The following is a 15805-nucleotide window of genomic DNA, read 5'->3' as shown; positions in this document are numbered from 1 at the left end:
TTCGTCCATATTCGCGCGTAATCATTGTGCGGAATAATTGGCTGTTGAAAAAAAAATTTCGTCGAAAATATAATAATTCCCCTAGATATAATATGTTGCATTATAAATATTGATTTCTGCTAAAATCATCGAGTTATGCGAGCAATTTTCCAGGACATAATAAACGCCTCATACGTTTACGCGGTCTGAAAAAATCCAAAATCAATTTCTTCGAGTCGTTATCGCTCTCTTACCTCCCCAAGGGTGCGATATATATATATATATATATATATATATATTTGCGCGACCGCATGTGAAATCCTGGCGGCGCGAGGTCTCTGCGCCCTTCGGGCTCTCTTCTCACCTGCGACGGCAAAAAGGCGAGGCTCCGCATTGCATCGTTAAATTGGCGCATCGAAAACAATCGAGCCATTCCTTCGAGGAGAGGTAAGAAGAAAGGAGAGGAAACAAAAAGAAGAGGACGAGAAGAAGAAGAGAAGAGAAGGCGCGAGAGAGCGCAAGACTCACCGAGGCCGTCTCGTTGCGCTTTATAGCCACAGGCTTGACCACGAGAGGAGAAAAACGTCTCAGGGCCGACCGGTCCTTCGCTCTTTCTCCCTTCCTCCCCCGCCCTCTTCTTCGTCCGCGTTCTCGGCCGCTTTACCCACCTCCTCCTCTTTTCTTGAATGAGCATTTATTATCGGGCAAGACCGTGTGGCAGCTTGCCAGGGCGCGCACTTGATCTTACACCGCGTCTTGTAAAACACCACTTTCATACGACTGAAAAGCAATTTAATTCCCTCGTTTCTCTATTCTCGCGAATCCCGTCGTCCCATCCCTCTCTATCTCTTTCTCCCTCGCGATCAGTTTCCTAACCTTCGTTGTTTCGTATATAGCCGAACCCCTCGATAGTCGGCGCCCTTCCTCGCACGCGGACGGGTATTATTAATCTCGGCCGTACAATGTAACATTGTGCGCGGGTATCGTTCAATTAATTCGAAATGTGTGTACGCGAACGCCAGATTGGAAACCGAGAGTCGGAGCTAGAATGCTCGGGGACAATAGCGTACTAAGAGGATTGCGAGAGAACCGATTCGCTTCGAGAGAGAATCAAAGTACCAATACGCAAGCTATCGAACTCAAATGCGAGAAAAATTCATTACGCTAAATCTATTAATCTTTAAATTTAAAAAAAAGAAAGAAAGAAAAAAGATATCATTTTTCGCGCGTTTAAATTTGATAACTATCGATACCGGGGATGCGTGACAAAGTATATCGAATGTTTTCGACACGGCCGTTGCTCTCTGAGATTGTCGAGGATGACAACAAATGGGATACGATGCAGTTTGAGTGCGGAAAAAAAAAAAAAAAAAAAACGAAAAGGTCGCGCGAATCCGAGAAGAGTTCACGGCCCGGAAGAGTTCCATTCTAATATTTGTATTGAGCGCGTTGAATTGGAAATTTGTGTAAATCGCTGCTACCAAGTGCTAGCAAACGGTGCATTTAGATACGGCAGGGATTTTGTAGAGTGTGAGCTCAATTTATATTCAAAATTACTTTGCATGCATTACAGTTGAATACAAAATATCAAAAGCTCATCTCTCCCTCTATAGGAAATCGATCTAAATGGTGATTAATAAGATACGAGTGTGTGAGAAATAATTTAATAAAATTGTCGATTCTGTATTATAAAAAAATCAAATGTAGCAATTTTGATTATCCAGTCGACTTAATAAAATTTATATAAAACTATTTCAATAAATAAATACGAAACGTAATATAAACATTATTCATCAGATTTTCTGTGACAGAATTTTGTGTCTTCACCGACCGCTTCTTTATAGTAGATCAGGATCACAGTGACGAGAACTCGGCACGTTCACAAAGCAGCTTCGTGTACAACCTTCGAGGCGTTTAAAGTACCATTAGCTTGCACGCTGCCGGGAATCATGAGAAAGAGGGTAACCCCCGAATTCAAGATACGTCCCGTTTGCGCAACGGGGTGGAAATCTCCCGGGGACGCTACGAGCGCGGTGCAATATTTCCGATACAACGAACTAGTCAAATATACAAACATATTGAAATATTCTGCCGCGTCTCGCAGTCCGCGAATAATGCCAGGCGCACCGGCTTCGTTCCGATACGCATACAAGGGTGTAGAAAATTCAACGATATATATTCCGGCGACGATGCATTCTCGAGATCCGGAGCACGAAGCGGAGGAAACGAATATTTGCGATGCGTACAGTTCGATAGATATTTATTGATAGTAGATTTATCCATGAAAACGCGCGTGGAAGAGAGAATAAGTACGTTTTCACGACAAGTCGCTATCACGAGAAATTTATTCAATGACAGTTTATAGAATATCGATAAAAAAAAAATAACAGGAGAAAATTGACATGACAAGAGAGCTTGAAAAAGATTAATTACAAATACTCCCGTATACTGTGTATATGTGTGACGGAAATATAATAACTTCTATGCTTTTATCTTATTTGAGAAAATATTGACGCATAATCTCCTTTTAGAGATGTATTCTTGGAAAATCTTGGAATGATAAATCGACATATACGAGATATCTCGTATGTTCCACAAAAAGAATCCAAAAATATTGCACTCTCTCGGAGCTTTTTTGATAAAAGAAAAATCTTGAACATATATGTGAAAAATGTATGTGTGTATACAGTGTGATATGTACACATCGATAAAATTGTCTGAAAAATGCAATTGCAAGGAATCAGCAAGATGAATCAGATATTAAAGGAATTTGAAGAGGCAACTTTCTAAACTTTCTTTGCACAATCTTCACAATATTAAAATAGAATAGATTGTCATAACGATATTTTATATGTAATTTAAAAAAAAGGGATAGGAGAAAAGGACGAGTTTATCGCCGCATAAAATCCAATGTATAATATCTCGCGCGATGTCTCTTTTTAAACCCGACAATATTCACATCTATCACGAGAGGGAAAAAATATATATGTTCGGACGCGCATATAGGCGATTCAAGATCGTTCTTCTACGAGGAACACGTACGTGACGCTGCGACACCATTTTTCCGCAGAAATATTGCAACGAAACGGGGAAAAAACGCGTGGAAAAACGTCGAGACCGACGTTATGCGGGGCGTTTTTACGTGTGCGTGCACGCGGATACGTCTCTCCCACACGGTGAAAAGGAGACATTCAAGAGCCGACGTATGTACGCCACTTGACAATACGGAGTCGCAGCGAACAAAAAAGACCAGTGCAAGCGAGCGAATGAACGAGCGAGCGAGCGAGCGAACGAACGAACGAACGAACGAACGAACGAACGAACGGAGAATGTACGATCCGCTCCGTCCCCTGTCCATTCCTTCTCTCGCTTTTTATCCAGCGCGATCTTCGCGCGGCTCCGCTGCTCTGCAGCTTCACAATGCAGCTCTGCACTTCTCCCTGAGGTACGACAGCTTGTTGCGAGAGCCAGTTCCGGATTACGGCTCTTACAATATCCACTCGCGCGACTCGGAAAGCTTGGATTGTCTGTCTGGAAACTGCGAAAAAACATCGCCGTTCGAAGCTTCTTATTTCGAGATATACTCGATTCCAATAAAGTCCAAATCAAGTCGATCACAAAAGTGATTCTTAATAATGTCACCGATATAAATCATTTCTCCGTACAAAGTAATACTGCTATTCATTGTTGAATAATGTAATCTAAAGATGTTAGATATTCGTCGTGAACAAATATTTCAATGATCCTCGTTCCTCTTTGATCGATACTATTGACGCAATCGGTCAAAACTGTCGGATGAAAAGTATTTGATTGGCGGTAGAGTTGCCACGTCGAGAAAATGAATTTTTTAATCCAATTCCGCGAGAGATCGCTGGTGAAGCGAGATGTATGCATATCGATCAGAATACGAGAACCCGTTTGTTCGTTATGCGGCTGCTTCAGGAGGACGGGGTATCTCTTTCCCAACCCACGAATGGGGTAGGCGCCGTTGACTGGATGTCCCAATGTGCGCGACATCTACGACCCGAGAGAGAGAGAGAGAGAGAGAGAGAGAGAGAGAAACCCCGGCGTGAAATTATTTGTCCGGGACGAGCCGGCGCAAAACGCCCGCAAATTGAATAGCTGGCGGAAATACCGAAGCAACGCGAATAACCTGTCGCGTACACCCTCTCGTGCGCACTCGTGCACATCCGCCCCGATCTCTGTCTGATTTATTAGGGAACCAACCGTCAAAGAAAACGACACCACCTCTAGTTAGAGATTACCGCGCCACCGCCGACAAATAAGAGACCCGTAGGCAAATATATGTTCCAAATAAAAAATTATCAACAGTCTAAATTTTCCCAATAAAATCGAATGAACAAATGATTGATTCGAATCAATAGTTTTTAATTGTACAACACACGCGTATAAAAATTGATAAATAATATATCTTTTGTGAATCCTCCGTAACATAACTGCGCAAGAGCAATGAAATACAACGATATAATATAATTAAAAAAAATTGCCGATAAGAAAAAAATCGTACATCGATGTTGATATCGCTTTCTTCGTGAATTAATAATTGCGCCACCGTTTTACCTACTTAATTTAATAGAGCGAGCTCTTCCACCAGCGTCATGGACGTTGAAATTAATGTAAGCATCGCGCGACACCCGAGCCAATACGGCGATATTAATGAAACGTCAGTCACGTCGCGCATCCTCCCATCGTGTCCGATATCATTGAAGGACAAGCCGAGGGGGAGGAAGAAAAGGGACAGAGGTCGCGGTTGCCGGTCACGCGATAAAATAATTAAAACGACCCTCCTTCCATTCTTCGACCTCGCGTCGACGGTGAAAAGGTAATTATTATTCCCGCGGTGAATGCGCCGACGGCGAAAGGGTGCCACAGGAAACGACGAGGCAGAGGCGAGCAGAAAAGCCGGGAAGGGGAAGAAAATTGAATACAACAAGTGCGGCCAGTCGGGGCCGAAAGTAAAGAGCGGAAAAGCGACGTCGATCGGACAAAAGCGGCGCGCGAAGAAGGAAAATTGAATATAACACGCGATACGCGCTCGCGCATCTCCGATCGTTTTATTAATGAGAGCGAGTTGAGATGACAAAATAAGGAGGGAAACGAGTATAATGTACCATAAAAGGGAGACAAAGAAAACGAAAATTTGAATAAAATTCGCGGTAATTATTTGACGACAAATGATAAAAATCCGAAGAGCGCGAAGACGAACCGTGAAGAAAAAAATGCAACGGGAGACGAGAGAGAGAGAGAGAGAGAGAGAGAGAGAGAGAGAGATCTGGAAAAAACGGCGAAATGGCGAAAAAGGAAATGAAAATGAAGCGGGCACGGTGGCCAGCGAGGTATAAAAAAGACGACGAAAGAAGGGGCTTAATACCGCGTAACGTAATTTAAAAGTGTAATTGCTCTTGTCAGACTCGACGCTGAAGAGGACAGCCACGAGAGAACGGAGAACTGCGTGAAATGGAAAAACGGATATAAATGAAAGAAAGGAAAATTAGAATAGGGAAATGAAGGGGCTAGGATGAATATAGTTTGAGCGCAACAGTTTTAGCGAGAGACAGCAAGAATCCGCGCACGTAACGGTAAAAACAGGGCGAAAATGAGAAAATGAATGCCGGATATATTGAAGGCAGCGGCAAGAAACGGAGGATGGGACTGACGGAAACTAAGAAGAGAGGAATAATGAAAGTTATAAAGCAAGAATTTAATATCGTATAATGCAATTAACCAGCGTAATTACACCTGCTTGGCGCAAAGTAGGAATTAACAATGACAGAAGAGCGAATTTTCTTTCAAGGAAGCGAAAAATGTCAGTAACTGACGAATAATCGTTACAACAATCAAGCAAATAGAGTTTCTTACGCGTTACATACAAAAACATTTATCAATCTTTGGCGAGTTTTTTAATTTTACGAAACGATATTTCGAATACCACCTCGGGAAACACCTCGACGGGAAAGGGATCGGAATAAAGATAATGGGAAGGAGTATAACAGAGTCGAGTCGAGTCAGCAAAGTATTCGGAAAATTCAGGAAAGCACGAGGAGAGAGGAAGAAAAGAACGGAGAAAAAGAATGGAAGGGGTTAATATCGTGTAACGTAATTTAAAAGTGTAATTGCTCTTGTCATGCCGGACGCTGAAGAGAGAGAGAGCGACAATGAGAGCCTCGCTCGCTCTCGCTCACGAGCGAGTGCTTATGTTACCGGGAGCGTAATAAGTTTTCATGCAAAGCGAACGTGGATTATCCGACCGTGAATGTGCGCGGGAATTATATTTCACGGGAGGAAGCAGACTGTTACTGTTCCTATCTGTGTCCCTCCGCACGGCAACTCCAACTCTCGGCTCCTCTCTCGCGCTCGCTCGTCATAAATTACACGGACAAGCCGGGGCCAGGATTTAGCAGTCTCCTCTATAGTCCGAGCTAGTATCTTTCCACCCTATCTCGTTCCGTCCCGTACCGCCTTCTCTCTCTCTCTCTCTCTCTCTATACTTGTACCATAGCGTTCCTCCAGCCAGTCTGCTGGCTGCAGGTGAGCCAACGTACCTGTCGACCGTAAGGGACGGTTTCTGTACGGACCAGAGATTACGGACAATCCGACCGAATCGTGATTCTCACGCGAGGCTGCCGAGCGCGGGAGGAAACCATCGTCCGACCGAAATTGAATCGCGTCCTAACGAAGTTGCTTTTGCAGCAGCAGCGAGAGGGAGAGATAGCGCGAAGCGACTCAAGTAACCCGCATATGCTCAGCCGCGACGTAATAATCTCGGACGCGTTACTTTTAATTAGCCGAGACCCTCCTGCTTTCTGCAGGGAACGACGACAAGGCGCCGAGGCGTTCATTAAGAAAATTGACGTGGTCAGGCGTCGCCGTTTAATCACCAAAGACGGGATATTCGACCGATTATTTCTGCGCGAGAATAATATCTGTACGAAATGTAAAGAGAAAATTTGCTACGCGATTTCATTTCGTTCAGATATATTGCGGAAAAATAATATAAGATTATATTTAAAAAATTAATTAATCTCGTTCATTGATTTTACCGTCATATAATACGAGAGGAAGAAAGAGAGAGTGATCTCTATTCGCATCTAGATGCGACGCGTTAAATTTCCACTAATCAACGCGGACGACAGTTGCTTTCGGTCGATCTACCCCTAAAAGCTTGACCTCTCGTCCCGCTTCTCACTTCCGCGAGTGTCGCGAGGATTCGTCGAGAGAGATACGTGCGACAGTCTCTCTCTCTCTCTTGCCTTGGTGTGGAACTCGTATCGTCGGGCGAGTGGACTGAACGCGTTGCCGGAACCCAGGGATGAGAGGCGTAGAAGCGGCGAATCGAGGTAGGTAGGGTGAACGATCTTCCGCCGCCAGAGACGAATTTGGAGGAGAAAGGCAGAGACGCGAGAACACGCGACGAAGAAGACGGAGAAGGGTAGCGGAGCACGTTCTCGCCGGGAAAAGGGTGAGGAGCGCCGAGTCCCGGGACTTTGCGAGGGAGAGAAGCTCTCTCGCGTGGGATAGACAGGGCCAAACAAAACGAAGCGCCAAGGATCGACGAGCGAAGGGTGGGAGAGAGAGAGAGATATGCGAAAGTGCACGGGTTGGGTGACGACCGAGGGACGCGGAAGGAGAAGGCAAAGAGCGGGTCGCCCGAGGCTCGCTCCCGCGGGAGCGAGACGAGAAGCTGGAATCCATGATGGGACGAGGTGAGACATATGAAACGGACGTGAACTTTGAGCGGCGCGCGAGAGAGGTGTATCCGTTGCTGGTGGTGGAAACGAGCCGTTCTGGTGGCGATAGTGCCGATGGTGGTGGTAGTGGTGGAGGAGGTGGCAGCAGGGAACCACCGGGAGAAGGGGTCGAAGGCGGCGGCTCCAGACTCGAGACCCAGGTCGATATCCAGCCTCGAGCAAACCAGACATCTACCGACCATTCGCAAAACATTCACCTCAAGTGTCCCCGGCGGTGCCCTCCTTTGAACGACCCTTTTCTTCCCGTCACTCACATAAGGGGGTGAGAAATAATCATATCAACGACAACACACGCCGATTTTCGGACCCGCTCATATAGGGACTGATCGAAGGACTCATCCGACGATCGGCACTTTAGGCTCGACGAGTCGTGAAAATGTTTCCACGTTGTCCGGCTACTCCCGGTATTTCACGATAAACGACAAATCAAATTGCTTCGCGCTGAATTTCGGTCGCTTAATGGTCCAGAAACGTCGCGTCGCAAGACCGAGTTACTTCGGCCATATAAATCGGATGAGGGTTCAACGACTCATTTCTTTCAAAGTATAAAGACATCGTTTGCATTTCATTTCCTCAACTTTCGCACGATAGACATTTAGATCGAAGAATAAAAAATAATTTCGATCAAGTATATATAACAAAATGGCACATTATCCTATAATTGTTAATGCGGATACAAATGCAAAATTGAGCGTCGTGCAACTCGCTCGATATCTCGACGGTAATCGACAAAAACAGATATATGTACGCGCTGGTTGTGCAAGCGATATCCTTTGAATCGTCGCGAATCGCGCTGTCAAACCGATTTTCTTTCAAAGCCGAAGCCGCGTTCTCTACGTCGCGTGATCAACAAACCGGCGCGCAGTCTTATTCACCGCAGTCGCATTAACGTTCATAAACTTTGAACGTACCCGATGCCATATTTCAACTTAATGAGCGCAATAAATTTATACGTCGCAGTAGACTGGCAGGGAGACAAGGAGATTGAACGAGCGCGAGAGAAGGGGTGGAGAGAGTTGGGGAAGGAGGGAAATTCAGAGTTGCGACAGACGGAAAGGGAAGAACTCGAAGAGAAGAGAAGCGTAAGTGGAGAAGAGAGAAAGAGAGAATACACAAGCGCGACCGATACCCTCGTTTTTATTAATAGAAATTCAATTTGAGCGAAGCAAGCCGGGCAATTCTGAGGAAATCGAATTATCCCGGTATTATCAGGAGCGCACGGTATATCCGTACCTATATATATATATATATATAAACGGTGCACCCTCTCTCTCTCTCGATACATCAAGCCGCGATCTGCAACGAACGCGCGAGAGGATCATGATATCTTTCGCGAGTAATCAAAATAGCGGAAAATTACATTCGGCGCATTTATACGTTCAACGGCTCCGATTAATAAAAACTGCTCCGTTTTTAACATTTCTTATCTTTCGCGCACGTTTTATATCGCGTGATATTTTTTATTTCCTTCGCGTATATAATTAGGGATGGCTCTCTGCACCTGATCATATTCAAACTAAAATAACAGAACATCGAACGTTACGCGTTAAATTATTTACAATCGCGTTTCATACAAGTATTTTCTATCGACGACTGAAAAAAATTAAAGTCAAAGATAAAAAAAAATCAAAGTCGATCGAGAATGCAGACGCGCAAAACGAGAAGCGAAAACGTCAAGTTCCGAACGGTTCTTTGATGCATCGCATCGCGTGTCGAAGTTTCTCCGGACGATCGCAGCTTCGACGATTTCGGACCGTTTCGCAATTACAAAAGGGAGAGACCGAAATTCTCCTCCGCTCTATCCAGGATTCGTTTCTTTTTCTCGGAGAAACTTTGAGGTTCGCCGAGACATCGTGCAAGATTACTTTCTTTGTAAGACCAAAGTTTGTTTCCTTGCCGATGGCCCGAACCGATTACAAAGAGTATCTTTGAGGGTCCTCCTTCGCCAAATTCATGCTTTGTACATTGTTCGAATTTTTCATTCGTGTCGTGAAGTCGGCATGTTTGCAAACGTGCCAGAAATCGAGGAACAAATTAATCGAAAGTACGAGGAATTAATATCACAATAATTTCGTGTCATAAGGTTTAGATTTATCATTAGAAATACTTACTGTTGCTATTCTTGTATTCGTAAGAAAAATTACGTACATGTGTATTGTATTTAAAAAAGAAAATTCAATTTCATGGTAATAATATATTTTCAAGTCAATGACATTATTATAGTATCTATTATTGTGCAAACTGATTGGCAGACAGCATTTAAACGAAAGGGTGAAAAAGATATTATAATTAATGCAAAGGATTAAAAGCGTATTCCTTCGCGAAAGGTGAGCTGGTTGAGTAGCCAGCAATCCGAGAGAAGCGTGAAAAACATTTTCATTGAGATTTTTCCCGGACGGAGTTAACTGGCGCTTAATTGCGAATCAAAAATGCAAGCCGGAGAAGCGGGAGAGAGAGAGAGACGCGGGAGAATGCGCGATAGAAGGAGAAGATGCAAATTCATTAAGGCAAATTACTTTACGCACGGGCTTAAGCGAGACGGGCTTGGTGTAATAAAAGGGTACCTCGCTTTACCCCTTTTGTTGCACGATGCAACTCGTGCGCTCGAGCTCGAGCGCGCGGCTAATACATTCGTCGAGACACACCCGAGACACATCCTGCCGTTCCTGAAAGCGATAATGGATAGCAACAACTTCATAAACTAACGCCTCGAAGCGCAGACAGGATAGACTCACGACAAACAGGAACTTTATACTGACTTCCAAGTGCCGAAATGCCATTACGCCCCCAACGGGTAATAAGGGGAGCGTGTAATTTATTTCGCGTGTTAATTATGCCACTCGCAGAGAATTATATCACTACACGCAGTCCTTCTTCACGCCCATTACGCCTGTTTGATTAGAGATGTCGATTGAATAGAACAGACACAGAGGTTTCGGAGAAGGGTCAAATTATATACTCTTCCGACGATCGATCGAAATTGTAAAAAAAAAAAAAAAAAAAAAAAAAAATCCTTCCACAAAGATATGGAATTCACGAACGCGATGCTCGTTTGTGCGATAGCATTTCGAAGGATACGGCCGCGGGAAACCGGAGGAATCGTTCCCCGCATCGACGATTTCTCGCGCGCCGTTGTATGCGCAACAATAGGCGGAAACGTCGGCAGTTACAAAAGGAGCATCGGGAGAAAAGGCAGAAAGAAGAAGGGAAGAATCCGGCTGGCCGAGTCAAGCCGGTAGCGCGGGGGCGATAAAGAATCGAGCCAAATCAAAGGTCCGTAGAGAGACGTTAAGGCTGCTGTCTCCGGCAGATGGTATAGACCGTGAGAGATCGAGCCGATAGTTACGCTGCCTGATTAATGCAGGTGGAGATACTCACGGACGCGCGGAGACGTGTGCGTTGTTCGTAAATGCGCCCGAGGAGCGAGTCGCCTGAGAAAGACGTTATCGTCAAGCTATACGTATATCGCGACCCCGTTCCCGATATTACCCGACCGCTTGCCGTAATATTTCGTCAATAATGATGAATTTCGGAGTAAATAAATATACACGGGAAAATCATGGTAAAGAATTTTACAAGAGTTTTTCTGATTAATATTTACCACGATAAAATATCATGTATACATATTAATATTTCTTATTGTGATAAATATTTAATCGGAGTATTTAATCTTATAAAACTTTTCCAATACCATATTGTCCCACGATTACCACAATTTTCAAAGTAAATTCCAAGAAAAAATTCTCTCCGTACAGACAATTAAAAAATATTTACGTTAACGAGATGATGAAACCGATTTAGACTTGGAATAAAAAACTTGGCCGATTAATGAATAAAAATAAAACATGTAAAGTAATAAAATATAATTTCCCACACGCTAGAGAGATATCATTAATTTGTAGCTGCTTAATAATATACGCGTCCGAGCGTTCAGAACTGCATCGTCCGATTTACATCGAGATCTCGGCAAAAAGGCGTGGGACACGGAGCCATGAGCGATATTGCTCGATTACCATAATAATCTCGCGTCGTTCGCGTGTCGAGAGCCCGACTGTGTCGCCAACGAACGCGAGATGCATTTCGAGATGCAGCGCAAAGTGCCCGGGCACCGTGCCGATTTCACTCGACAAACCGCATAGTTCTTCACCCAGAGTCCTCTCTTCTTCTTTCTGTTCGAGATGGATGAGCACTCGAGTGCTATTGTCCAGAAGAGTTTGCATTGTAGATGCCACGATATCATCTACTCCTCGAAGAAAGATGGTCTGTTTTGCTCGCGCGAGATATATTCCTAGAAATACGTCTAAAAGATACCTCGGCACAAAACTTTTCAGTGTGCGATTAAAATACATTCTAAAAAACAATTTTATTGAATTTATATTTATAAGTCTCATTATTTATATGTCTTAAAAATGAGAATATACATATAAATTTATTAATTTATTTCTTATTTACCAAGAAATGTAGGTACATGGCAATGATTATGCTTCGCGATTAGCGTAATTATCGATCTCACATTCCACGTGATTCGATAGCAGCGACGAGAGTTGTCAACGATAATCATAAGTTATATCTTATAAGATAAACCTGATGCGCGCATCGCATTCGTGGTATAATATTAGAGATATGCAAATGATTATTAATTATTTGCATGTTGATCGTTATGTCGTCGACACGGTGGACCGGATCACGGTGGAGTCTCTCTCTCTCTCTCTTTCTCTCCTCGGATCGGTGAAACATGATAAACTTTAATTATGAAACGTATTATAACGCACCGACGATGCACCGGGTACAGAACGGCGGCTGAGTGAGTGGTTAGCAAGCAGGTGCACGGCTAATTATACGTTTTCCTCGTATATCGTCGCATGCTACCGGAATAATTAAGCAAAACTGATGAGCGTCCTCTCTCATTCGCTCTTCAGAAACGTCGTCTCCTCCTGCTATCCATCGACGCGTCCGATATTTTCCTGAATCTTTAATTTATGTCTGCGGAAGCCCGGCACGAAATTAAGCCTATTACGCCCTTTTATTTCCTCCCGTTCCTTCGTCCAAAAAAGACCCAGTACTCGGGAATTAATTTCGCAGAATTGAAGGCGCAATTACAATTATAATCGATTGCCCCGTTGATGAAATTTAGATCTCGTACAAGGATATCATCGATTTTACCATCGTAAATAACACGACACTGCCTTTCTTTCTTTCTTTTTTTTTTTTTTTTAGAGCAATACGCATACATTCTCGGTGGAACAAAATGCCCGGAGAACGATATTTCTTAATAAGCCGCGATCGTTGGCACGCACAATCGCGATATTTCTTCGAGATCGTTGGCGCGAGCCGAGATACGTGCCGTCGTGCCTCTCTCGCGAGTGTACCATAAATATCTAAATAGCGGAAGTAAGAAAAATTACGTATTTACGGCGGCTGCGCGGCAGAAATAGCGCCGGATCGACCCTTTGTTCGCGGCGATGTTTCGTGAGAAGTATAGTATACGATTTTCCGGAATACGATTTCCACGGCGACGTGATTCATCGTCGTTTCTATGAATTCGAAACGAAAGAAAGGACGAGGCTCTTTAGTCGAATCGAGAGGGAACATTAGATCGCCAGGAAATGATAGCGCTCGATAAAATGTGTCGTTGTTAACATACTCGACTGTAATATTTCTTCCTAGATTTCTATAAGGCATCGTGTCGTCTTTAGACGACAATCAAGAATTATGTAGAGCCTGTGCTTTGTTATTAATATCCGTAATTATAATTTTAAACCTCGCATATATTTATTATATAATGTAATCGAGGAATTATTAAAAACTTCGTTCGGAAAAGTAGCACAGTCAATGTCCTATCCAACATCTTCTCATTTCTACCGCTTCTATTTTTCTGAAGCGACATGAGTGCACGCTTTTTACAAGCAAGCTCTTGTGAAAAAGATGGCAAAAACTACCTGATAATATTTTATAGTTAAAGTACTTTTTTTCAATTTTTCTTTGCCGTTTGACGATTATATGAACATACTTATAAACCTTAACAATGATGCCATCTCTTCTAGTGAAAATCGATCTCCCACGTGGTGAAGAGATACTAATCGGTATATTATTCAGATTTTATGAATACTCTTCTGCTCGCTTATACATTAAAGAAAGTGCAAATTTTAAACACATAACTTTTTCTCCGATTTGCATCGACACACTTTAGTTATAATACTTAATCGGTTCTTTCGCGTTTGATCATGGAAAATAATTTTCATTTTAATCGTCGCGAGAAAAAGAAACACTAATTCCGATTCGAGGGAAGATGAAAAAATTGGCGAGGAAAGAAATGTCATTGTCTGCACGCACAATGACGAGATTTTATTTCCCGGTAAGTCACGAGCTTCACGGAAGTGAATATACAGAAAGCGCGAACCAATTATACGAGCGTATGATAAATAAATAAACGGCGCCTAATCGCCGCCAGCGATTAAGCGTGATTGACGCTCACACGTTTTCACAGATGCACAGACATAAGTATTCCGCGAACTTTCGAAGAGAATAACTCTCTCTCAATGATATACAAACGGATAAAGCGTAATGAGCGTTCCTCCGATTAAGCGCATCACTTCCCTGCCACTGCTTATGTGCATATGCATTATATGCAACAACCTGGCCACTTGATGCGTTTGGTGTATCGTTTGGACTCGTCGTGTATGACAGACCGATTATATATTGGCTCGCGTCAACTCCAAAGATTTCTCTCTTCGCGTTTTGATTGCGACTGGGCACGATCGCGCGCGTCAACCATGGCTCATTTAACATGGAACGAGAATGTAATTGGGATGTGAAATCGAGAAAGAGATTTTAACCGCTCGACAGTCACGCATTTCGTGTATCTTATGATGGAAGTAGAGAAACGTCACTCTCACCTCTTCTCTTCACAAATATATGGTATTCGTACGTTTCATATATAAATTGAATAAATATGTAAAATACATTTTTTTCAGGATTAAACAACTTTTACATTTACGCTCTACGACTCTGATTAAATACGTTTTCATTAATTAACGGAATTGCCTCGATATTGCTCGATTTTTTTAATCTTTTAAACGAAAATATTGTAAATTTCTACTTCGCAAAATAACATCGGCAATATCTATATCTGGATAAAACGAGACGATAAATCGTAAAAATTGTTCCTACTAGCACGTAAATCTACGTCATAATAATATAATATACTTAGATTTGTTTAACGCTGATTAAATATAAAGCGTTTTTTCTTCGGATAAATAGAACGAAAGTTTTAATAAAAATTCGTCCAATTTTTCACTTACCTTGGGATCGAAGTTGAAGACCTGCTCGGGTCTGAGCGGGCACTCGAGACCGCATTTGCAGGTTCCCACTGTCGTTAAATACTCCTTCAATTGGTCCAGCGAACCCAGCGCCGTACTGCTTGGACTGAAATAGAGAAAACAAAACAGAAAATTATTCTCTCTATAACCTCCCTCTCTCGCCGCGACTTAACGGCGCGCAAACAAAATATATGATGCGTACGCGACGCGAAATTACGCAATGTTTGCCGAGCTTAGCGAACAGCGTCTTGATCGTTCCTTTTTCTTGCGGCACTAACGACTACATTTCCATTTATTATCGACAATATGTATGCGCGCGCGAATAAGGTTCGCGCCAAATGCAAATCGCGCTTTGAAACACACGCATATTCGTCGACATTTCTTTCGTAAATGATAATTTGACGATTATAAATATAAATCATATTATTATGACTGCAATTAACTGGACTCATCGCGTAAACGCGTGATTGAAAGATGACAAAACAATCAAGAATACATAAAAAGAATAAAATTGAAGGGTTCGCGTAATAATAGACATAAAAGGGATATAATTCGTAAGATTTCATGTACTTTGAGATTTAAAAAAAAAGTAGACTTCACAAATTACGCACTTTTATTCCACACTCTGGACTCTTAAGTCGGAAATCAAAATGCACCACCAGATAATTCTACATTTCAATTTAAAGCGTAAATTGCGAGCATCCGACCATTGCCGATGGAATAAATTGCGAGTTCAAC

The 15805-nt window shown here is 42.9% G+C and overlaps 1 protein-coding gene across 5 annotated transcripts in view; it reads right to left on the bottom strand.

Annotated features, from left to right (window-relative positions):
* The window catches only part of LOC114931478 (uncharacterized), a 201331-nt gene that overhangs the window by 52036 nt on the left and 133490 nt on the right, over positions 1–15805 (bottom strand). For all 5 annotated transcript variants that reach the window (XM_085483794.1, XM_085483797.1, XM_085483796.1 and 2 more), the window contains exon 2: positions 15050–15173. In XM_085483794.1, coding sequence (XP_085339920.1) covers positions 15050–15173 — 124 coding nt within the window. The remainder of the gene's footprint in view (positions 1–15049; positions 15174–15805) is intronic.

This window comes from Nylanderia fulva, unplaced genomic scaffold (genome assembly GCF_048542155.1).
Source record: "Nylanderia fulva isolate GAGA-0341 unplaced genomic scaffold, ASM4854215v1 Scaffold27, whole genome shotgun sequence".
NCBI lineage: Eukaryota > Metazoa > Arthropoda > Insecta > Hymenoptera > Formicidae > Nylanderia > Nylanderia fulva.
Note: the sequence above shows the minus strand (reverse complement) of the source record. Positions and strands in the feature narration are given on the sequence as shown.